The sequence below is a fragment of the Arabidopsis lyrata genome (assembly GCF_000004255.2).
Source record: "Arabidopsis lyrata subsp. lyrata unplaced genomic scaffold ARALYscaffold_3, whole genome shotgun sequence".
Lineage (NCBI taxonomy): Eukaryota > Viridiplantae > Streptophyta > Magnoliopsida > Brassicales > Brassicaceae > Arabidopsis > Arabidopsis lyrata.
This window is the reverse complement of record NW_003302553.1, coordinates 10,336,736-10,362,771: the sequence shown is the minus strand read 5'-3', so window position 1 is coordinate 10,362,771 and position 26,036 is coordinate 10,336,736. Positions and strand designations below refer to the sequence as shown.

The 26,036-nt window shown below is 32.0% G+C and overlaps 3 protein-coding genes across 3 annotated transcripts; 1 reads left to right on the top strand and 2 right to left on the bottom strand.

The window, feature by feature from the left end:
- Positions 1–5,677: 5,677 nt before the first annotated feature.
- Positions 5,678–7,973, bottom strand: LOC9321602 (armadillo repeat-containing protein LFR). Its single transcript, XM_021031019.1, has 8 exons — positions 7,722–7,973; positions 7,461–7,630; positions 7,249–7,382; positions 6,899–7,155; positions 6,606–6,711; positions 6,374–6,512; positions 6,149–6,276; positions 5,678–6,061 (listed from the first exon to the last, which is right to left on the bottom strand). Exons 1-8 carry the CDS (start codon positions 7,912–7,914, stop codon positions 5,806–5,808), a joined length of 1,383 nt encoding a protein of 460 aa, XP_020886678.1. The 5' UTR covers positions 7,915–7,973; the 3' UTR covers positions 5,678–5,805.
- A 350-nt stretch (positions 7,974–8,323) lies between these two features.
- Positions 8,324–11,977, top strand: LOC9319457 (elongation factor-like GTPase 1). The gene is made up of 2 exons (XM_002885489.2): positions 8,324–8,431; positions 8,760–11,977. Exon 2 carries the CDS (start codon positions 8,790–8,792, stop codon positions 11,835–11,837), a length of 3,048 nt encoding a protein of 1,015 aa, XP_002885535.1. The 5' UTR covers positions 8,324–8,431; positions 8,760–8,789; the 3' UTR covers positions 11,838–11,977.
- Positions 11,978–19,719: 7,742 nt separating this feature from the next.
- LOC9321601 lies at positions 19,720–21,786 on the bottom strand. Its single transcript, XM_021032194.1, has 3 exons — positions 20,847–21,786; positions 20,570–20,759; positions 19,720–20,476 (listed from the first exon to the last, which is right to left on the bottom strand). The coding sequence occupies exons 1-3, from the start codon at positions 21,243–21,245 to the stop codon at positions 19,941–19,943; spliced, it is 1,125 nt and encodes a 374-aa protein (XP_020887853.1). The 5' UTR covers positions 21,246–21,786; the 3' UTR covers positions 19,720–19,940.
- Between the last annotated feature and the right edge of the window lie 4,250 nt (positions 21,787–26,036).

Here is a 26,036-nt window from a genome sequence, read left to right as displayed (position 1 = left end):
TCTGAAAAGCAAAAAAAAAAAAACTATAAGAATGCTAGAGTGGTTCAATTATAAGTTTATACTAGCATAGAGTGGCTTCATGAAATTGTGAAAAACAACCAAAAAAAAAACTGATCAAAACGATACAAAATCATATAAAATATTTTTTTTATCATAAATTAATCATTAAAACTTAAATTATGGTAGGTATGTAATGAAACCATGAATCAAATATTTTATGATTATGCTGCTAAATAACAATATAATCAATAGTTGACCCTCAATTATTTTAAAAAATTCTTTAGTATTTTCCTTTGTAATCATTGGATTTGGCAAAAATATATATAATTTATGTAATCCAATGCTCCAAAAATTATGATAACAACCTTGCTTTCATAAACTTATTTATATGAACCTTATTGTGTATGTGTTAGTCATTAATTTATAACACATTATTAATTTCATAAATACAATTGTATTCTCTTTCTATATATATAACTAAAAGATGTCAGACTAAAATCTAAAAAGTTTTAAATCTGCAGCTATGTAAATTATGCAGTGCCCAAAATGATACTATTATTTCAGTCTTTTGCTATAATTACACTATTAACTCTTTTCCTTTTCTTTTGTTAAAGCATTACACTCAACTTTATACTTTATATACACAACGATATCTTCCTAAAAAATATCTTATGGTCGATATCACAATTTGTCTATTCCACTCTCAAGTACTGAAATACTAATCATGAAAAAAAGTTGGAGTGATCAATATTCCAAAATAGAGAATATAAATATTGGTGTTCATCATTATTGTTGTATCTATTGGACACTTGGTGTTGAAATTAAATATTGTATTCCTTAAATAATTTGTCTTCCTACTTTCAACGGTCCATACGTGTCCATCTTTTTCTTGCTAGATAGATTCTCTCATCAATTTTTTCCACCTGAAGTGTAATTAAACCATCCCTAACTAACAATAAATTCACACTAAACCGTATTATTGAAATAAGGGTAAATAAGTCATTTACTCTATGTCGCAAACTGATCAGTGGATCACTGGTGGCTCTCGAGCCAAACTAACAAACCGTCAAGATTGTTTGGCAGTTGTCGACTGACAGATGGACGGCTCTCATTCGGCCAAGTCAGCAAATACATGGGTCACAATGGACCCCGCAAGATGGAGTGACTGGTGTGTCTGGTGAGCAAATAAAGAAAAAAAAAAACAAATTGATGTATTTGATTTAGGAGTTAAAAATAAAAATAAAAAACTTCAATTTTTGAATTATTTTATTCTCCTGAGATTTAGACTTTGCTAGTCAACAATGGCATATTCGTCACACACTATAACTCACCAATATATTATCAGTCGGCTCCATATTAAAAGAATACAATAACATGGAGAAATTTACGCATATGCATGTAACAGTGATATCATTTTAAACCATTCTTGATACGTATCTTAGAAAATTATTGCTATATATTTTGGACTATTGGAGGTAGTGGAATAGTATATGATTAATTATGTTGTATCAAATATCTTCTGCAGTTAAATTATATTTTAATACTGAGCAGGTCAGACTGTTTTGGTTTTTCAACATATGCCAAAATTTTGTGAGTTTGTAGACATCTAATTTAACTATTTAAGGAGATTAATTTCTATATAATGTTTACTATTTACAGTGGTTTTCAAAATGTAAAGATCTGTTTGCGTAGTACATATCACATGGGACTGTTCTTACATAGGTATATTTGTACACCAAACTGGTTCAGTGGTTAAAGACATCTATAATATGATTTCAAAAGTTGAAAAAAAAAGGTAGGTCATGCTATAAAATGTTACACATTCTAGATCATAAAACTTTGAATTAGTAAATATATATTAAGATAAAGAGTTATATTAGACAATGGAAATTCTAATTGTTAGTATATATTTATATTTTATACGCATGCATAAATTGTGAGAAAATGTGCTTAGGAGTTTTCGGGGAAAGAGTATACATGTTGCTTTAAATATTTTTCTCTTAACTAGTTTCGTGAATTTATGATTAAAATACATATGCAGATGATTGGGAAAATAAAGTAATTGAAGAAATTGGGTCGAACTAAGTAGGAGTTGTCTTAAGTAGACTTAATTCACTTAGATAGCTTATTGGGACAAAAACAAACGATACGACCATTGAACTTTCAAAGAGACGTGATAAACTTATTTTCCCATGAAATTATATGTCGAATTACGTAAGACATATGATAACTTGCAATATATATAATAATAAAGCTCTACATTTTTTCCCACGTTATAAAATTTTGATTATGTGTCGAGTCTTTGTGTGTATGTGTGGTGTGTGGTTTAGAGGTGTTCTATCTGCAATCAGATAGGTGGAGAAGGTGAAACGTAACGCATGAATGAATTGGTACATTGGGTATATAAATTAGTATCATCAACCAATGAATTTTATAATCTTTTGAAATGATTCATTTCACAGGACAAGTTAGGCAAAGTTATTTAATAATATCATCATTTCACATGACAAGTTAGGCAAAATCATTTTATTTTATTACCATTCAGAATTTTTTTCTAAATGATTTTCGTACACATTTATGTTATTACATATTCTAGCTAAAAACCAAAATGTTCACGTATATAAGTCTTGATTTTGTAGAATTGTATTGTTTTTTAATAGTGGCAATAAGTTCAACAACCAAGCAAACGAATAATTAGGTAAATGACGAATTCATATAACTTACCATAATTAACTAAAATGAGTTAAATTTTGAACAGATTTATTTATGTGCTCTTTTTACATTTCCAAATTAAGCCTTTTTAATTCATGTTAGAGATGTAGTAAGAAAAACAAAGGGAAAAATATAAATTAGTACCAAAATAATATTCATAAAAGAAATTTCCCAGACCCATAATCGAGTGGAAGAGGACATGATTTTGACCCTAAAATGAAAACGACACAATAATATATTTAACTCATTATAACAAGGAACCACCAATTATAGATCTTAGTGATATAGTAATATTATATAATCTTTCTTTTAAAAAAAATATATATATTATATAATCTATATGTGTACTAGCTCTACCTGTATGTTTGCCATGTGTTTCGATTAATATATTATATACAGAAAAATATTTGGTAAAAAGCTGAGTCTTATATATTTTTAACAAAATCTTTATTTAAAGAATTGAAAAAGGTTTTCTAATTCATAATTTTAATTATATGGAGAAGTGGCCGATTCTATATGAATTCTAGATCTGTAGATCATACTGCTGTAAATGGTGACATAAGAAAACTAATTAGAATAAAGATTGTATATTACTATATATCAGGAGTGCAATAACCGAGTGTTTTGGATTACACTGCTCTAATTTTTGACTTTTGTCAAAATTGCATAATTAATTTAAAGTGAATACATGATCAATCGACAATTTTTGCAATAATTTCTTGCCAAGTGGCTATGCCATTTTTGCTGTTTTTTGTTTTTTTTTGGGAATTTTCATATTTGCTAATGTTTTGAGCATGAGAGCTCAAGTTTCCCATAATTGGCCCCATACTATTGGAGTTTTACTTGCTTATACCATAAAAATTCTATAAAACTGAATAAACTTGCTACAAAAATAATTTGTAGAGATAACACGTAAAGGAGTGAAAACTGAAAACAATACACTTATGTGTAATATCTCCAGTAAATTTTCTCGTAATTCACATTAGCATAAAATCTGAAACTAAAAGCTTAGTTAATTATTTCTCTCTAAGAGTCACCAACTTTATTGTTTAATTATCTGCAAAAGAAATTAAAATATACTTGAAATCGATGTATGAAATTTTGAAAGCTACGTTGTCATGGAGACGTTGTCTTTCATGATGCTGTGGGGGATGTATGCTCGCACCACCAATAAGATTAGTTTTCGTAATATTTTTTTTATCTATTATTCTTTTCTTTCTTTCTTTACAATTAAATTCTTTAAACATCGCTATGCAATTAAATTCATTTATTCCTTAGAACGAGTGTCGTCAAAATAGAATGTTACAGACTATGAATCATATCGTTATCATGGCAGTTTGGTCTTTGCTTTCTACTAGTTTCTACGAGAAGCAACAATTGCTAAACTACTCTTGGGATTGACACAAGTCATCATATAGAAAACTTGTAATTATGGACTTATGGTTGGACAAAACAAATTATGTTATATTTGATTATGAGGAACGACAAAAATTCTAATTTTTATCATCATACTAATCTCCTTAAGATAGTGTAGACGCTAAGTACTAATTTACCGTTGAACTAGGTGTTTAGCCAATAATAAAACATAGATTAAAACAAGACACGTGTGTATCACAAGTCTCATACCAATTATACGACTTAGTGAATGAGACTTGCTTCAAATTTCTGTTTGGTAATATAACACAACCGCACAAATCAAACAGAAGCGAGAGGTCCACTTGGTGGTCGACAAGAGTGCGACTAATACGAGCCAAAAGAAGAGCATCAATGGACCACATATAATGGTGTCTTTATACCCACATATTATCTTATTATAAAGTATAGTATTATTAGTACATATAATTTGAAAACTATGCAATTATTTTATCGACGCGTTACATCACTAGAGGCTCCATACTTGGACCAATGAAGAGGCGCAATTTGATTAGCAAAATTGGGACTTGGGACCCTCTTCAAGTAGCACTACAATTAGAGTATTAGATTTGGTTTCTTCCCCCAACCACCAAATGTTGTTCTCTTAAAAGAAAATTTTAATAAAATCTCCCTCCTTCAACTTTACTCATCCTATCATGAATATATATTAATATATTATACAACAAGGTAAAAAAAATCATTATATACTAGGAAAGTTTTAATAAGGTGCTCGAAGTTAAATATATTTCAATAGCGTAAAGAATTTGATCGATAAGAAATATACCGCTTGAATGATTATCAATCAAATTAGCAGAAATAAAAAAAAAAGATTCAAAGCCATCTCTTATCACTTCTAACTATACATTCATCTTCTACCACTAACTAGTTTTATGAAACCAATTATTGTTTCGATATTTTTCTACCAAATGGTTTAACAAAAAAAAAAAAAAAAATATTTTTCTACCAAATGTGTATACCACTACCTTGTATTAACATATTGAAAGAAAGATTGCAATAACTTGATTTTAGAGTTGATATGGATGTGCTTGTATAAGTAGTTTTGAAATGTGTTGTCTCTAAATACAGATTTGTGTATTTAAAGCAACGGTTCTATATTCTTTCAACTCCATAACGTATACCAAAGACGTTGTATGTCACAATTTATGGGTTAATTAGGTGGTTATGGTTGTTCAAAATATAATTATGTCCTCTATACGAACCAAATCCCAAATAAAAATGTATAACGAGAAAACGTCTCCTCGACTACAAGAAAAGACGTTATTGATTTTAACGAAAAAAACCTAAGGGCAAAAAATACTAGGCCTGGGAAATTGAACCGATCGGTTTAATCGGGTTCGGTTATTCGGTTATTTCAAAATACTGTATATGTGTGACTTAATTCTAGTTATTTTATTATATACTTAAATAATATATGAATATGATTAACCAATTCACTATTCTAACGTCAAAAGGTGAATATTTCGGTTATTTTATTTCAATTTGAATCATAATATATCTCAATTTGTTTTTAGTAAAGATCAAAACACACATGTCGAAGCTATGCGAAATAATGAGAAGAATCCATCTACTTTGTTTAACAAATACATAGCAAATGATTAAAGTTTACTACTAATTGATTACAACAAACTTAATTAATCGAACCCACTAATCTAGAGACTTTTACATACCCCAGATTCCTCTAGCTGAAGCCACTCTGCTATTTGATCTAGCAGTGAGTTCATACAAAATCCTAGCAAATGAATCAGAATACTTACCATCTTGAAAAAGTAGCTCAGCGAAGGCATTTTCATACGCGAGTAGCAATCCTCTGTTTTGAGGCTCGGAGACAAGGTTCTCAAGGATCATCGCAGCTTTTCTGCATACTTCTGGAACTGGATGCGGAGTCTTTATCACTTTTAGCAATCTATCAACCGCCCTGAAAACGATCATAATGGAGTGTCATTGTTGCGATTTAAAACGGTTTATTTGTATTTGATAGAGAGGGAGCATATTTTTTGTTTACCATCTCTCACTTGCGAGCTTTAATCTGCAATCCATGTTAACTTCCACGAGATTGTAGAGTGCTCCAACAGCTGCGGCTTGTGCATCAACGGCTTGTATGCTCAAGAGATCGACTAGTCGCTTGTGTATCTGCAAGGGATTGGTCCATTGTTGGGTTTATTCACGAGTTAGAAATGAGTAAGTAACCAGAAACCATAAGATGATTTTAAGAAAGAAGTTATCAAACCTGTGGGATTAAGGGACTAATGAAAGGTTCATTGTCCGGATTAATAATCAAACGCCCCAGTAATTCAGCAGCAGCACAATTCCAAGCTTTGACGGAAGAATCGAGGATTCCAACCACAGCTTGAACAGCTTTCTTCTCACTATATGCACAAGAGTAATGAATGGCTCACATTGGTATTTGAAACAAGTTATGCATTTTTGTTAGAAGGATACATGGAGATAGAAGTTCTCACTTTATGTTAATGTATGACTGCTTAAGCGAGCTGAAAATTCGAAGATCCATCAAATGCGCCAGGTTTACGATTGTCTCGAGCGAGTTTGTGACCAGCTCTTCATCCTCTGTTAACAAAAGATTCTTTCAGACCATAGTTCCCAATCAAGTATCATGCAAATAAAGAAATAGAGAAAATGAATTCAAATCAAGAAGAAATAGAAATCTATCAGAGGCAAATGTGAGAAACTATTACTAGTAGAAGAAACAAAAAGGTTGGGATGTTTTATATTAAAACATAGTACTCTTCCTTACCAGTCATATGATCGTGTATGCACTGGAAGACAGTTTCTAAGCAATGGCGATGCTGAGCCATTACAACTTCATTATCAGGCATAAAGGAGAAGTTGCGGATAACGTTAGATGCAGCAATGGCGCACATTTGTTTCTCTGATCTCCCTTCATCGTCTAGATTAAACAAACCATCCTCTTCCATCCACCACTGAGATGACTGATGTTTTCCACCGCTCTTTTTCCCTAATCCCTCAGCAGCTGAAGAACCAATGCCGGATCTGCTACGCCAAATATCAACCACACTTAGACTTCAAAATATAAGCAACAACAATTCAAAATTTTAACTAAAAGCAGTATCGAAATTAGCTCACCCAGGGAGTTGAATAGAGGCTAGAGCATCATACTCATTGCCAAATCCCGTAACCGAAGCATTTGTACCTAAAGTCCTAACCCTAGTTCCTCTTGTTAGATCCTTTGGAAGAGCTATGTCACGCCAGTCATCTATCTGCCAAATTTTTAACATATTTTGGTTCAAGCACAATCCCACACCAAACTACAATGGCTTACACAGAAAACAACTCACAATTAAGAGAAGTGCATCAAGCAAGCCAGATATCTTAGCAAGAGGCGTGACATCTCTTCGAATATCGTCTTTTTCCTTAAAGGAAAGCAATGTAAGTGTATTCAACGCCCATGTTACTTCACTCTTTAAACCACTTTGTAGCGCAAGAACTATTCTTCTATTGTTCTGCTCTACAAATTCCAATGATTCCAACGAAAATAACCGATTAAAATCAACGAAAGCTCAGAGGAATATATTATAGAGTGGTGATTGCGAGCTTACCGGCGAAGGAATTGTGAACAAGAAGAGAAGGACCGAGTAGAGCTGAGGGAGACATCGCATCGGCTGCTGCAGCTGCCGCAGCTGCAGCGGCTGAGTTAGCACTTGTACTACCGAAGGGACGGCCTCTCTTCGGTGGTGGACCTGAAGATCCACCGGAATTACCGCCGGATTTCCCAAGCTCCCGTTTCTGCATCTCTCTCTAATTTGGGGATGAAGTTAGGGTTTGGAAATTTGACCGGTTTAAGAGTCCCAGACGATAATCGAATTGTTAAAAGAGAGCACAAAACCCTCTTCCCGAACCAGAGCGTTCCGGTATAATCGAATTGACAATGTTTTATTCCAGTTTATTCCGGTTTTAGTCGATAAATTTTAAAAATTATATTGGTTAAAGAGAGCAGTATACACCGTCTTTCTGCACCAGAGGGTTCTGGTTATAATCGAATTAATAACGTCTTATTCCGGTTTATTCCTGGTTTTAGTCTGGTTCAAAAAGTCCGAGACGATAAATTTAACAAATTTGTTAAAAGAGAGCACTAAACCGTCTTTCTGAACCAGAAGGTTCCGGTTTACGTTCACGTCTTCTTCACGTGGATGGTTTTATACAGACAAACTTGCAGAGGAAATCGCCAAACCCTGCGCCGCCGTTGTTTCGCCGCCGAGTCAAGTTTCCTCCATTCTCTTGAAACGTCTAAGCTCCACCGACGATTAAGGTGATTTTTTACATATCACTCAATTTTCGAATCGAACTTTGAAAATATTCTGGAATCTTCAAAGAGCATCTCTCTCGTTTTGATCTTCTCTTTGATTCTTACGGAGACGTGGACAACTCTTTGGATTCGATTCGCAATCATCTATGAGTTTATTCAAAGGATGGTTTGGATTTATATAAAATTCAGCTAGTTCTTTGTCGAATCTGTGAGCTCTCACAAGGTTTTAGGATTTGGATTATGTTTTCTTATGTAACTAATTTGAATCGCATCGACTCTGATAATGTAATCCTTGTGAATATTGAATCTGCTTCTTGATATTTATCTGCAGGTAGCTCTGTGTTTTGTAAATTGTTAAGAGATGGATGATTCTGAAGGTAGGAAAGTTAGGAACATATGTATACTTGCACATGTAGATCACGGTAAGACGACTCTCGCCGATCATCTAATTGCTTCTTCCGGTGGCGGTGTACTTCATCCGAGGCTTGCCGGGAAGCTTAGGTTCATGGACTATCTTGATGAAGAACAGAGGCGTGCAATTACGATGAAGAGCTCTTCGATTTCTTTACGGTATAAGGACTATTCTTTGAACCTGATTGATTCCCCTGGGCATATGGATTTCTGTAGTGAAGTATCGACAGCTGCTCGATTAAGTGATGGGGCGTTGGTTTTGGTTGATGCTGTTGAAGGTGTACATATTCAGACGCATGCTGTGTTGCGTCAAGCTTGGATTGAGAAGTTGACTCCTTGCTTGGTGCTTAATAAGATTGATCGGTTGATTTCTGAGTTGAGGTTGAGCCCTATGGAAGCGTATACGCGTTTGATTAGGATTGTTCATGAAGTTAATGGGATTGTGAGCGCTTATAAGTCGGAGAAGTATTTGTCGGATGTTGACTCTATACTTGCTAGTCCTTCGGGTGAGTTGTCTGCTGAGAGTCTTGAGTTGTTGGAGGATGATGAAGAAGTTACTTTTCAGCCTCAGAAGGGTAATGTGGTCTTCGTGTGTGCTTTGGACGGGTGGGGTTTCGGGATTGCAGAGTTTGCTAATTTCTATGCCTCTAAGCTTGGAGCTAGTGCGACTGCATTGCAGAAATCATTATGGGGTCCTCGTTATTATATTCCTAAAACTAAGATGATTGTAGGCAAGAAGTCTTTAAGTGCAGGAAGCAAGGCAAAACCAATGTTTGTGCAGTTTGTGCTTGAGCCTCTGTGGCAGGTTTACGAGGCAGCACTAGATCCCGGTGGGGATAGAACGGTTCTTGAGAAAGTTATCAAATCTTTCAATTTGTCTATTCCACCACGTGAACTTCAGAACAAGGATCCAAAAAATGTGCTTCAATCAGTGATGAGCCGTTGGCTTCCTTTGTCTGATGCAGTCTTGTCTATGGCTGTGAAACATCTGCCAGACCCCATTGCAGCACAGGCATATAGAATCCCGCGCTTGGTTCCAGAGAGGAAAATTATCGGTGGTGATGATGTTGATTCAAGTGTCCTTGCAGAAGCAGAGCTTGTTAGAAAATCAATTGAGGCTTGTGATTCTAGCCGTGACAGCCCTTGTGTTGTGTTTGTGTCGAAAATGTTTGCTATTCCCCTGAAAATGATTCCTCAAGATGGAAATCATAGGGAGAGGATGAACGGTTTAAATGATGAGGACAGTAAAAGCGAGTCGGATGAGTGCTTCCTTGCATTTGCTAGGATCTTTAGTGGAGTTCTTCGCGCCGGGCAAAGAGTCTTTGTAATTACCGCCCTATATGATCCCCTCAAGGGTGAATCGTCTCAGAAGTACATTCAGGAAGCAGAACTGCATTCCCTATATCTTATGATGGGGCAAGGTTTAACACCAGTAACCGAGGTGAAAGCCGGAAATGTAGTGGCCATAAGAGGGCTTGGACCATATATATCAAAAAGCGCAACACTTTCATCTACTAGAAACTGCTGGCCTTTAGCCAGCATGGAGTTTCAGGTGTCTCCCACTCTAAGAGTTGCGATTGAACCATCGGATCCTGCAGATATGAGTGCTCTGATGAAAGGTCTAAGACTTCTAAACCGAGCAGATCCATTTGTGGAGATTACAGTGTCTGCTAGAGGAGAACATGTGCTTGCTGCTGCTGGAGAGGTTCATCTTGAAAGATGCGTTAAGGATTTAAAAGAGAGATTTGCAAAAGTGAACCTAGAAGTCTCTCCACCTCTTGTGTCCTACAGGGAGACCATTGAAGGTGATGGATCTAATCTTTTGGAAAGTTTGAGATCTCTAAGCTTGAATACTTCGGATTACATCGAGAAGAGAACTCCAAATGGCAGATGCATTATCAGAGTACACGTCATGAAACTACCGCACGCGCTAACCAAGCTGCTTGATGAGAACACTGAATTGCTTGGTGACATAATTGGAGGTAAAGGCAGTCATAGCGTTAAGATACTAGAATCCCAAAACCCAAGTCTCGGAGAAAATGTGGATCCCATCGAAGAATTGAAGAAACAGTTGATTGAAGCTGGTGTTTCATCAAGTTCTGAAACCGAAAAGGATCGCGAAAAATGTAAAACCGAATGGTCGAAACTGCTCAAGAGAATTTGGGCGCTTGGTCCAAGAGAAAAAGGTCCAAACATACTATTCGCTCCAGATGGTAAAAGAATCAGAGAGGATGGATCAATGCTTGTAAGAGGCTCTCCTCATGTCTCTCAGAGACTTGGCTTCACAGAAGATTCTACTGAGACACCTTCAGATATATCTGAAACAGCATTGTACACTGAAGCTCTGACTCTCGAGAGCAGCATTGTCTCGGGCTTTCAGCTAGCGACAGCATCAGGACCTCTATGTGATGAACCAATGTGGGGATTAGCTTTCACCATTGAGTCTCATCTCGCTCCCGCAGAAGATTTTGAAACAGATAAACCCGAAAACTTTGGCATTTTCACAGGACAAGTCATGACAGCTGTCAAAGACGCATGTAGAGCCGCCGTGCTTCAGACAAATCCACGTATCGTCGAAGCAATGTACTTCTGTGAACTGAACACGGCACCTGAGTATCTTGGTCCAATGTATGCGGTTCTAAGCAGAAGACGAGCTAGAGTGCTCAAGGAAGAAATGCAAGAAGGGTCATCTCTGTTCACAATCCACACGTACGTGCCTGTTTCGGAAAGCTTCGGTTTTGCGGACGAGCTAAGAAAAGGAACGTCTGGTGGTGCAAGTGCTCTGATGGTTCTGAGCCATTGGGAAATGCTAGAGGAAGATCCCTTCTTCGTTCCCAAAACCGAAGAAGAAATCGAAGAGTTTGGTGACGGAGCAAGCGTGCTTCCGAACACAGCGAGGAAGCTCATCAACGCCGTACGTCGCAGGAAAGGATTACACGTTGAGGAGAAAGTGGTTCAACACGCCACTAAACAAAGAACCTTGGCTCGTAAAGTTTGAGTTTTTTTTTTTGTCTTCCTTTTTGACTGGGCTTCGAATTGGGCTTGTGCTCACTTTGGTACATGTTGGAGAAATTATATAAGTGATGAAAGATGATAGATAGTTTTAAATTGATATAAACCAAAATTAAAGTAAACCTACTTTTTTTTTTTTTTTTTCTAGCTTCTATTGTCATATATAGTTCTCAACAACTTAATGTGTGTATTAAATATTAATATAGAGTTTGACATTTCAATTTCGTGTAAATGGTTTCTAATGGATAGCCCCTGATGACAACTAGATGATAGTATCTTCAATTTCGTAAACAATGAGTTATTCTCCTTTTTTTTTTTGTTTAGATTAATAATTACAAGATAATAGTAGAGTGGACTTTAAATTGCTTCGAATTCGGCTTTGGTTCTATGCCTCTCTGGTACATGTTGGGGAAATTTATATATAAACAAATATATAAAACCTATTTTTTTAGGTAACCATAAAAAAAAAAAGACTTTAGAAACCTATTTCATTTTTTGGATAAATGAGAAACCTATTTTATTAGGTGATGAAGAAAAAAAAAGACCTACTTTCATGATTTCTTCATAAATGAATATGAACCAAATTAAAAGTACACCTACAACTACGAGATATTTTTTTGATTCCTAGTAAAGAATCCTGACTACATTTTTTTGTAGCTTTTATTATCCTATACTACTATTTCTAAACAATCAATGTATGTATTAAATAGTATAAATACGATATATTTTCAGTTTCTGTAAATAGGTTTCTAATGAATAACCTCTGAGTACCATTAAGGAGAGTGTCATCACTCTTCCTAGCTGTCAGTGCTTTTGCTTCTAGAACAGATAAACACAGTTTTTAGATTAGAGAAGTTAATGAACTTCTCTTTTGAAATAATCTATCTTCAATGTTACTTTTTCATTTATTTGTTTGATTTTCAATATGATACTCATAATAGTTTGCAAGCTGTCTGATATTTTGGATCTGATTGTTAAGTTTTGTTTTAAGAGAATCAATTAGAAGTCTCAGAATTGAGATTTCATGTTTATATTTTAATAAGTATTTGTTGCCTCCTCAAGCAATACTACATTGTTTATATATGTTTAATAACTTTGGTTTTGGATTTATGTAAATCATATGATCTTAACAGATAATAATTCAGAAGGGTGCAATAAATATATTCATAAGTTGTTCATAGTTATCTATAAACCCGACAAGGGGTGAAGTTCTTTTACTTAGTTTTGTACCCAACCCACTTAATATTGTTTTCAAAACAATGATCATATTATTTTATTTTGTAAACACTTCCATAAAAGGAGATATTCGAACCTGAATTAAGTTTAAGTGTTTAACAAAGAAATCCCGAAAGGTTAAAAAAAATGACTGTGTGCACAGGGTAATTAAAAAAGCTTGAAGGAATATGTGTTATTATTCATTGGCTAAAACTAAAAGTAAAAAAAAAAAAAAAAAAAAACACACACACACAATGACTTAGTGAGAAGAAGAAACATTTTGTCATGATATCTTTAAAATGATGAAACTTTCTTAGAGTAATAGTTGACCAAGATATTATGATAGTTTCTACATGTATTAGATCTAGAATTCAAGCTTTTGAAGATACAAATAGTAGTAGTTTGAATATCTTGATTTCTTTACTTGAAAATTGCCTCTAAGAAACTTGTTTATCGTGGGTTAGTAATAGTATCTATGTCTAAGAGACTAGAGATAAAGATTTAGTCAGACTTGCTATGGCTGATAAATCGTTATTGCATTTTGATCAATGTTGTGGTTTTAAAGTTTTTTCTTGCAAAATATTTATTAAGTTTTTAGTTTTTTTTTTTCTTTATTTATCAACATGCAATAACTGAAAACTATTGTATCTTTGAATAAAAATTGATATCTCACTATCAGTCTATACAAAACTTAACTATCTATAATTTAATGCATATATTTATAGTTTATAAATTACAAATAAATATATATTAATTCAATTTAAATAAACAATATGCAAAAAAGAAGCATAAATATATTTATTTAAAATCAATAGAACTTGCCTATGTAAACCCAAATTTTAATTTCTTGATTTAAAATAAAATTAATATCTTTTAATATAAATAATACAATTTTAAGAGTGTTCAATTCAGACAACCAAATCTGATATAATTCAAACCTAACCGAATAATATTATATCCAAAACCAAATTTTATCTTAATGGTCTAATTGGGTTTATTATGTGTATATTTTTTTAAAAAAATGGATCTAAACTTTAACCTACTTAAAATTATCTAACATCTAAAATTATTTAAAAATTAAAGATATATTTGATTGAACCTAAGTTAAAAGGATACCAAATCATCCATATTATATTATATTTCACTTTTAATATTATTATGTATAAACTAAAAATCTTAAAATCCGAAAAACTCAAACTCAAACTGAATCAAAATTTGTATCAAACACCAATGATAAAAACAAAATTATTTGGTATTTTAAAATAGATATCAGGGAAAAGTTATTATAATGCAAGTGTGACCAAATCAATATGATGAAATCAAGTAGTTATTTTGTATCATAATGAATAATAAAACCGAATTTTAAGGCAAAAAATTAAAAGAAAAAAAGGAAGAGAGTGAGGAGAGGAATCACATGTTGTCACCTAATATTCCAAGTCTTATGTCAAAGTGGATAAGTCTCTATTCACATCTCCTCCGTGTCTCTCTTTTCTTTTCTCTTCTTTCTCCTTTTTATAAATCCATTATTCGTTGACAACAACAAAAAAATATCTAACATTAACCTATACGTAAGTTAAAGAGCAACCCTAATATCAATTCATATAAATTAATGAATTATGGATGGATCTTAACATTCTCACAACAACTTAACTCTTCCTAGCTAGTCATCTATATCTATGAGCTTTAAAGAAGGAAAAAAAAAACTTAATTTGACAAAATGTGTCAAAAGAAGACATGTAAATTCTAAAAGTTAAAAGAGAGATGGGAGAAAAACGGACAAGAGAGTATGTAGTAAGTTTTCAAATTCAACATTGAAGAAAAGCACTTTCAAAATGTCTAATGATCAAATGTTGGCTTATATAAAAAGATGCCTCTTTATCCTGTTCTCTCTCTTTGTCTCTCTACATAGACATAACCTTATAATATAAACAAATCATTGTAACGTTCATGTGGGGGTTTCAAAATAATAATCATAATAATAATTGCAACAATATAACAAGTTGGTTGTGCAATAACCTTTAAAAACATATCAAATTAATTACAACTATTTCTTTAGTGCAGAAACCTTGATTGTCTCATTAGCCAAGCTCATGCGAATTAACAAAGATAAGATAATCTCCAAAACTATTTAAATGAGTGGGTGGAGAGTCGTTTTCTATAGACATTAAATCTAACCCATGGTTTATTATTACTTTCTCTTTTTTATTGGGTAACAAAGAGAAACGTAACAAAAAGATACTATATGGTACTGATAATAATAAATAGTATAGGGATATTTAAATGAAAGATTTAAAATTTTCTACCCGTGCAAATAATGTCAAATCCAGAAAAGAAAAAAAAGAGAGTGGATGGTAATTAGAAAAGGGAATTAAGACCCCACAGCTTGTGAAATTGTTGTAACCGACCCTACCCTATTGTCAAATAATTCGATCGATATACAATAACATTTGATATATGGACATATAAAATAATAATAACAATGATAATAAATACTATAGTTATGGATGAATTGACTGGTGCTCCCACATCAATGATTATGATGCATTTTACACACAATATATCATATATGTATGTGTTTATAAAGAAAAACATATTTAATTACATACTTATATTTGGAACACTGTTAGGTCCATGTAAATACTTGGTTTAAGGCTTCGACAGAAATGGAGGAAAAAAACCTTTAACTATTTACAATTTTTTTGTTTTCTATTTTAAAGTTCTGACAAGACATGGCAATTAAGCGACTTGATGAAAAAAGTAGACTTAACTATGTCAATAGTTTTTTATAAGTGTACAATTTTAAGTGAAGATCATGTTTCTTGGGCTCAGTTGACAAGGAAAAATAAGTGAAACGTATGAAATAGGATATCAAATTAAACAGTTGTAAGCGATCAGCTAAAATTATTGTAGATTTACCCATCAAAAGTGTTTTTTTTTTTTGGAGTCATTTACAAGACGATATTTTAGTCCCACAACAAATGTAGAGGGATGAATCTATCAAATTGGTTAAGTGACTTAGGTAAATCTTTAGAAATTATAGATGATGAGTTGTTGTCTAAAGTTAAGTTACTTATTTGTAAACTTTTGGATTGGAAAAGAGCTAAATGTATCAAGATCAATTAACCGTGAAATAATATATATACAAATTTGTTCATTTGTAGTTTTCCATTGTCCTTCTAATTTGTTATCCAAATAACAATCACGCGAAAGAATGTAGTCCTTATTTTGATAGTTAATCTTATTTTCATCTTTCATATCAAAGTTTACTCAAAATATTTAATGCATACTTGTTTGTTTATGCTTATGACTTATCTATCTATTTATTTGTTTTTAAAATTGAAATAGCAAAGGAAAAAAAATATGAAGAATCACCACGTATTCGGTATTCCACATCAAAACCTCATTTGACTAGAGAAACGTATTTCCTTGATTTTATGTTGAAAAAGTACATCGGTATATACGAGTACATGAAGAGATAAGATTAAGATCTAAACGAACTATATATTTGTGTATGTTTTTTGTTATGTCCGTCCCTTCAAGATGGTCCGCGGTTTGCAAAACCGATCTTGTTTAACAAAAAAATATAATCATTTGAACTAAACTCGACATATAGGTTTTGTGAGAACATCAACTAGTTGCAGAGCCGTGCCTATTTGTATAATTTGGAAACATTCGCCTACGACACCAAGTTTTGTAGAAAATTTAGGAAGCTATATTTGTTAATAATGATTAGTTATCATATACCTATTAAATGAATAAAGTTAGAGAGATTAACACAAATGATAAAGGAAGATAGTATAACTTGCATGCAATATATAAAATTCCTAACAAGGAATCTTAAATGTATATCAAAATAATTATATTAAATTTTTATTATTACCAAAATTATATTTTGTTTTGCAACACTAACACAAATTGCTAAACTACATATTACGATCAACTTAGTTTATATATTGTTCTCGTTGTTTGATAAATACTTTTTTTTTGAACTGTGAATTTTTACAAGTTTTGCTTAAAGTTTTATAGATTTATTATAAAATTTTAAAAAATTAAATCATATATTTTACTATGTTTATTTTATATTATTTATGTAATAAACCATATTTTTTTGCCTATGACATCAAAATTCCTTGGCACGGCTCTGACTAGTTGATCCATAAAAGAGATATGAGAAATACAACCAGGGGCGGATCTACTTAGAGAGGAGGTTGGGCACGTGCCCAACACAGATTTTATAAACTTAATAAATACTTGAGAGCAATTAATATATTTTTAGCTTAGTTGGTTCAATTTTCCCCAGGTTTATCTTAAATTCTATAGTTCGATTCCTATATAGTGTCTCTTTTTGATAATTTTTTGTAATTAAATTATTGTGGTTTATATGTTGTGCCCCATATAAATCTGTTTTGGATCCGCCACTGGATACAACGTATATCATATATTGAAGTCAATCACAGATTATATAGTAAAAACGTAATGTGTTTCATGTAAAATTACAAGACCATATTTACATTTAGATAAGTTGTGTTACTAATGTCGTATAATATATGGATGGGTCTAGACTCTAGAGTCATATTTGTGTACATCCTAATAAAATAAGTATATTTTAGTTAACTAAAAAGTTATCTTAAGTTTGAGAAGTAGCACATCATAATCTTCGACATAATTGTTCTTTCTGGTTCCTACAAATGTTATGGAATCATTCGTTTTCTTCTATTTTAATGATCATCTATCGATTATATTTTTAAAATGTTCAATGGATCGTATTACAATATTTGGATTATTGTTATGCTTGGGAATGATCTAGAAAGTAAGAGTACTGAATCCATGATCCTATGTTACAAAATCAAACCTATAAAATCTAGAAGCGATGTTCCAATAATAGTAAAATTTTGTACATATGATCAATCATAACGTTGTTGATCATTGCTTGTGTGGTTAACCAACCCCATGGGGCTTGAATTAACGTTAACCACATAATTCTGTTGTTGCATCACAAGTCTATACGTATTAACCTTAACCACACAAACAAAGAAAGAATCAAAAAAATTTCATTACTTTTTAATGGTAAGAATGAAAAATTTCAATCCAAGTAATATATCTCTACCGCATGACAATTAAATTAGAAAATTTTGTGTTGAAAAAATATTTATTATTTTCGTTTATTAATAAATGACGTTAACATTATTATTATTATATATGCTCTCTTTATTAATACTACTAAAAACGTTGATTGATATTTAAAATTAATAACCCTTTTCATTAATATTATAGATTATAGATAGATATAACATATTAGTCCTACAACTGTATTTAAACAATGTAACATCAATTCAACCAAACATTATTTTATAATGCAAACGATCGAATAATTTACATCTTGAAGACAAACAGAAAATGATTTATTGTCTTCAAAAAGAGTAAAAAATTGTGATGTTTCTTTAAGAAATCCGGCAAATAATACATATACCGATAGGTACAGCATGAACAAATATCTAACACGTTTTACAAGCACGAGCCACTACTTTGTTTTTAATTTTTTTCTCTTCAAATTTGAAATGCAACATGAAAAAAAAAAATCAACCAACGAAAATCTTAGAAACAAAATAGTAATCCAGTTAACGTTCTTATTACATAAATAATACATCTGAATGACTGAAACTGAACATATGACAAATCTCAATCTCGATTTATAATCTTGCAACTTAAGTTCTTAAGTTTAGCTCGTAATTTCAAATTAACTAGGTTGATTTCTGATCATAAATAGTACTCCTTCCGTTTCGTTTTAGTTGTCGTTTAATGTTTTTTTACACAAATTAAGAAAAACATTTAATTTTCTGTTTTACCCTTTATTAATATATTTTATAAAAAATTTCATTGGCCAAAACATTAAAACAATATGGATAAAACTGAAATTTTCACCAAACATTTGCATTGAAAACCTAAAACGACAACTATTATGAAACAAAATTTAAATCCTAAAACGATAACTAAACTAAAACGGAGGGATTATAACATAACGAGTCAATTTCATTATCCATATTAATATTGATTTATAAATCCACCTAAAAACAAGAAAAAAAAATCCACCTAAGCTATACGGTTTTATTAGTTAGTTGAAGGGCCAATTTGACAGAAAATGGACCAAATTTTAACGTGTCAAGATTTGGGAACTGTCTAAAGTTGGTTCAATAAAGATTAAAATGAGATTACCGAAACAAAAAGTCATTAGATTAAGGTAATAAAAACGAAAAAAGATTAATTCTAAAGCAAAAAAAAGAAGAATAAAGAATATGAGACGTTCGTTGTTCAAGAACAGCTCTGGCACTCCACAACTATCGAGAGCCCACGAGCTTCTCTCTTCTCTCAATGCTGTCGTCACTAAACTAAACTTTTAAAAACAGATTAGTAAATAAATTCGTAACGCTTAACGTTTAATTAATCAAAATTGCAAGGTTTATCAAAAGATGAGAAACTAAAAATTAAAGAGCGTGTCATACTCTTCTGTTCCCTTGTATGGTTACATATATTAAACGGTATCGTTTTAAGATTACACAAAAATGATAAAATTTGGATTAAAATTAAAATATTATCCACTGCACGATTTTTCAGGTGTTTTTGAGTTTCGGAAGTACTAAATTTTAGAGATAAGATTTTATTCGGGAATAGTAATTTTATTTTTTTTCACCGTGGACGGTACTAAAGTACAAAGTGGTAAAAAACCATTGTAAAGAAAAAACAAGAGAGGTCAAAACAACTACAAAAAGGTAAACAAAAAAAAAAAGCGAATATATGGTAATGTTATATATTTTTAATAATTGTTTTTTTACCTTGAAAATTAGAAAAAGAAAAAAAAAACTCCAAATTTTTTTATTTAGGGCTTTTCCTTAAAGAGTGAAGCTAATCCGGTGAGAGCCTTCACTTCTCTCTCCACCGCCACGTCATCATCGCCGTCGTTTGGAGAGGAGGAAGAATTAATAATATTCACTCTCGGAGATAAACATTTCTCCTCAAAAACCAGCTCAATCTCTACAACACTATCCACCTCCCTCTGCGCCGTGTCCGCCGTCACCACCGCAACATCCGTCTCCGTCTCCGGCTTCTCATCAACATCTCCGACGACAACAGAAGCTCGTGTATAAGAAGATAACCATTTAGATCGCATATACTCAGCTTTCCTCCACGGCGGAAAATGCATTCCTTTCTTCTTCAAACTCTGTTTCGCCGCCTCCGATATCAAAAACACGATCTGACTTAACCGATCAGATTTCCCGACGAAAATGAACGGTAGAGATTGAAGCAACGCCTTGTAACCACTCGTTTGTCTCGCTATATCGAACTCTGATCGGAAATCTACATCGATTATTAACCTTTCTTCTCCGATTATCACATCTATATACTCATATTCACCTGAAAAATTATAGAGTTTTTATAAATTCATGTTCATGAAAAAAAAAAAAAAAAGTTGTTGGTGTGTTGAAGAAGATGAAGATTATTGTTTACCAGCTGGGAACGAAGGAGATTTATCCCATTTAGATTTGCAGATTGAAGAATTGTAATTAAGTGATAAGAGTCCTTCGTTGACGATCTTCTTCATATCGTCTTTTCGTTTCACCGATTTGTTCTTATCTACAATCTTCGCCGCGTCGGCTAACAGATTCCTCTCGTCGACGGTTGCGCACGGAACCAAACTCTGATTAAGATCGACAAATTCAAATTCAGTTTTAGGTTAATCAATAGAAATCGAGAGATTGAAGAACTTGTGAGATTTGTTGTTTACCTTGAGATGATCAGAAGCGTCGCAACCGTCAATTGAACCACCGAATAGATCTGATTCATCATCGGAGTAGCTATCGTTGTTACCGTTAAAGCAATTGCAACGATTACGTCCACATTTAGCTTGTTTCTCGTTGTTTTCTTCTATGAAGTTCTGAACCATCTTCGCTAAGCAAACAGAGCTTGGTTCGAACTCCGTCACTACTCCGCCGCCGCCGCTACATTGAACTTCACCACCGGTGACGAATGGTTTCTCTGTGGTTGTTGTTGCGTTTCTCGTGAACGGTCGATCAAACAAACGTTTGAGACGAGATTTGAGCACAGGTTTGTTGCCTGATTCAGCTCTAGCTACAGCTGGAGAAGAATCTATATCAATCGGTTGGATCTTCATCGTAAATGGCATAGCTCTCGATCTAACTTCTCTTCACAAGTCCCCAAGTCAATTCAAATTCAAACACAGATTTGATTTCATATACACTAATCTCAGATCTCTCCAACAAAAACGAAAGAAACTCTTCAAAAATTTCCAAAATTGGATTCAAAAACCAGAGAAGAAGAAGAAGAAGAAGAAGAAACAGAATCTAACAAAACCTCTCAGCTAAAAACCAGAAGAAAACTTCTGAAAATCAGCGGATCATCTTCACAAAAACGAAGCAAAGAATAATAACAACAAAGAAAGAAAAAAAAAAGTCTAAGAGAAGGATCAGAGTTTTTTTTCACGGAAGACGTGACGGCGATGGTAAGAGTCGACAGCGTTACTAGTAACGGAAACAGAAATAGTAACCGGAATATTCATTTTCCCGGCGAGATTCATCGCCGGAGAAGTTCAAAAGGTAAGCGACAAATCTAGAGAGGAAAAAAAATTATTATACAAGAAACGTATTTTTGTGATAATTTGTTTATTTTTCTTATGTGTGTGTGGATGGTGTGGGTAAAGAGAGGTTGGCTTAATCTTATAAAGGAGCAAGAGAGAGAGAGATCCGAAGCTGAAGAGACTTCTCAAAGGAAAATGCTGACTAGGCACTGTAAATGCCACGTCGGATAATTTTTTTTTTACCGTTTTAGTGGGAGGAGATGGTTTTTTTTTTTGTCGTTTTCATCTTAGCGTGGTGGTGAATCCTTTTTACTGGAGACGTGTCAGTAATTGTGGTAATAGTAAAATTACGCTTTTGTCCTCCATTATCGTGGAATATCGGGCATGTCCGAAAATGGATTATTCCTTTATGGAAACTGATATTAATCCAATAGTTAAGTCACACGTGTCTTGAGTAAATCTATTACACACTACTCGTCCTGGTAAAATTAATTTTTTTTTTTTTTTAATTGTATGATCGGGTTATTTTGAGTAATGAGATAATGTCAGTAAAATAGGGGAAAACAATATTGTACTGACCACTAAAGGACAAAAGAAGAAAAAGGCTGACATTTTTTTTTTATATAAGTAAAAGAAAAAGTAAAAGTTATGGCAGTAATAATCTGAATGTTGAAATGACAACAATATACTAGTATTACTATAAGCTATTTAAAGATTTGTTTTAAACTTTATACCCATGCTGTAATTATGAGACTTTAAGCTTTACTTTATTAACCCACATTAAAATCACAACCATTAAAGAAAAATTACTAAAAATCATGCAAAAGAAGGGGCCCAAATATTTGACCGTTTGGTCAATTCATATAAAGAAAAGTAAAAGTAAACAAAAGAAAAATAAAAATAAAAGTTTAAATAGAGTAAAAAAGATAAAGGTAGAATCGAGAATTTAAAGAAATGTACGGTTTTAAAAAGAAGATGACTCTTCCTTTGTACGCATGTATGCAATTATCCTAGCTGCTGGTAAATTAGAGGACAATGAAAACAAATACATTATGAGTTTCAATAGTGACTACTCATACGTATTTTTATACCTATCAATCATGTAGTACTATAGTATTATTATTATATACATGCCTCGATTTTCATGTTCTAAATTGTACCATGTATTATTGTACTAGTAAAGTGTTTTTTTTTTTTGTCAACGTATTAAAGTTATTGATATTGTACATGTTTTACTCATTATAAGACGTGCATATTCAAACTTGAAAAGAAAACAAATTCTTAAACTTTATTTTATTATAGGTAAGTGTTGTGGACTCTGTTTTTATACAGTAATTGTTCTGTTGAATAAAGTAAATACTCGATTATTCGTGTGTGTGTTAAAAGAGTAATGCTACATTGCTATTGCAATACACAAAATGGAATTATAAGTAACATTGAAAAACACGAAAAAGGAAGTGAAGATTCGTCTCCCCAAAACGAAAAGCTGATTATACTTTCCCTCTACAGCAATCAAGTTATCAAAACCCTTTTTCTTATCACTTTATTTCCCCTTTTTTTCCCTGACATGGGAATATATATATGTAATATAGACATGTATATATGTAACTAAGTGGACTACTGTCGGATTTTTTTTAACTAGCAAAATCATTCAAATTTTATTTAATTTGAGTTTATTAAACTATTTGTCAAATAAATCAAATTAAATAAATTATAATATGTATATTAAATTTTAAACATATCATACATTATATTTAGTGTTGAAGAATTTTCGGAAAAACCACATTGATATCCTAAGTAATTTTTAGTGTCTTATTTGTAGTTTATATTTACAATTTTACAATAGTCGCTTTTTGTTGAATCTTGTGAATAAATGTAGAGAAAAACAATAATCAAATTTCAACACGAACAAATATTTGAACTAAAAAAATGTTTTACCTAGCTAAAACAAACACTAAAATAACCAAACAATACTTACGAATATTTTTTAATACACACTTCAACTCTAACTCTAACTCTAATTAGATTAATTAACCCTTAATCTAAACGTACTTAAATACTGTGGTTCATTCAGCTAATTATAAGTTCCAATTACAGGTTATTGACAATATGCTTATACAAGCTATGGATGCCGTGACCTCAAGGGGGCCCTGTTTTGAGTTTTGAGTTTTTTTTTTTTTTTTGACATCTTTGAATCGATAAGGTCTGATCCATAGCCAATCCCTATTACGCGGGGTAACGCGGCTTAGTAGAGTCGAACTCCGGTAGAAAGGCGGAGTCAAATGGACTTAACCACTTGACTAAAAGCATATCCTGCAGTTTTGAGTTTTCTATCTACTGTATATCAGTATATGAAAGTTTTTTCACTTTTGAAAAAAAAAATGATTTGGTGACACAATGGGTAACAAAATCCCAGCATTTATGTGCAAATATGTTTTTAAAACATATCATCCCCTAGTTTTTTGTTTCTTACCTTTATTATTTCTTAGATTCCCAAATAAATTAAAATTAAATTAAGTAATTAAGAGGGAACAGTAATACACCTCTGGGACCTGACAACACTAATTATTTCCACTCCCAAATTACCTTTTTTATCCTCTTCCTTTTGGCTTTTTCTTTATAGTTTATTTAATTCCTTAATCATGATTTTCAGGCAATTAAATTATTATTTACCCAACCTTTGGTTTCAAAATCAACCACTTTTTCATGCCTTAACCCAACTACCATATCGAAATTTCCTAGATGACGTATCTCTCTATTACCAATAAAATCATTGTTAGTATTTTCTTGTAATTAAGTTATGAAATACTTAAAATTTTAAAACCAAACCAGAATTTATATTAAGATTACCAAATTGAGTTGAATATGATAATTATAGATTAGCTGTTTCCGTTTCTAGTCTAAATTCTTTGGTATTCCATTTGTTTTTTTATTTGTTAATGGATTTGGTATTTTCATTTCATTATAAATTTATAATCCTAATGTTATTAGTTGATGCTTCCGCTTTAGAGAACTTCTTTCATGAATTGCAATTATTATATTTTCAGATTCATTATTAAGTTCCCCTCTAAATATTTTATTCTCAAAAATTATATTAGTTGAGTCAATTGAAAATGTTCCATTCTAACAACTCAAGTCATGAACTCATGATTGTAATCCATATAAACATTCTCTATGCAGATGTCTAATTATTATTATTTTGGTAGATAATATTTGATTGTGTGATACAAGTTTTATGATTTGATAAACTCATCTAACAATGTGTATTCATGATTCAGTGGATATATTAGAAAATGGCAAAATTCTAATTTATGAATTATATAACTTGTTAAGAACATTGGCAGAGAAACATAGCCACATTTGAACTGATTTGGAGATTAGCTGTTTCCAAGACTCATATATCATCATAAGTAAAACTTTTTATTTTTCAATGAATTTAGAAAAGTTACAGCCTTTGATTTTTTTTTTCTTTTGCTTGATAGGCTCTGGGAATTGCCAAGTTAAGGCCCTACCTTTGATGAATTTCATGAGTTTGTCCATAATTTTTCCATGCTATTTATTTATAAACCATAGTAATAAGCAATTCTATTTTAACTACTACTAGTAGTATAGTTTGTTTTACTAACTGGCGAATTCATAATATATGATTTTAAAATATTATTGAAGTAAAGAGTGGACTTTCTTGAAATATAGTTCTAAATTAATATATAAGAATGTATTTAACATTTATTCTTATGACGATTTAATAAATTTGTTATTTCAAGTGTACCCTATTTTTCTAAGTGAAGTAATATTGACAATAACGACACTTTCCTTTCCACAAAAACTAAAGAGATATTTTTTCTGTTAAGAAGTTGTGGATTTGTGGTCCATAATTTTTATTGAATAATAATATCTTATTGTATAAATTAGTGGATATATACTATTTGATTACATATTTAAGATATAGTTTAGTCTGAAATGGATTTTTTTTTCTTACAACAGTAGTTAAGCATCACGACATCTCCATGGCCCAAGACTCCTCCTCAGCGAAAGATCACTGATTTTCTCTTCAAAATGAATAAAACATATACGATATCATTTTTTTTACAGAAAATTGCAAAAATCTTCCAAATCATAAATAAACACGTAGGTTTGTAAATTTAAATTATCATATTATTTTTAAAAAAGTCATCAAAATAGAACTAAGTTGATTATTTATACTAAGAATACACATTTCACATGATTAAGTAAAAAGAAAACTACAAAATAAAACTTCATCAAGTTATTGCTACATTCATTTTTTAAAATGTACAATTTCATCTTTAAATAAATAAAATACAGCACAAACCATTTTGATTGTAATAAAATTATGTATTATAGATATTAATATGATAAGGT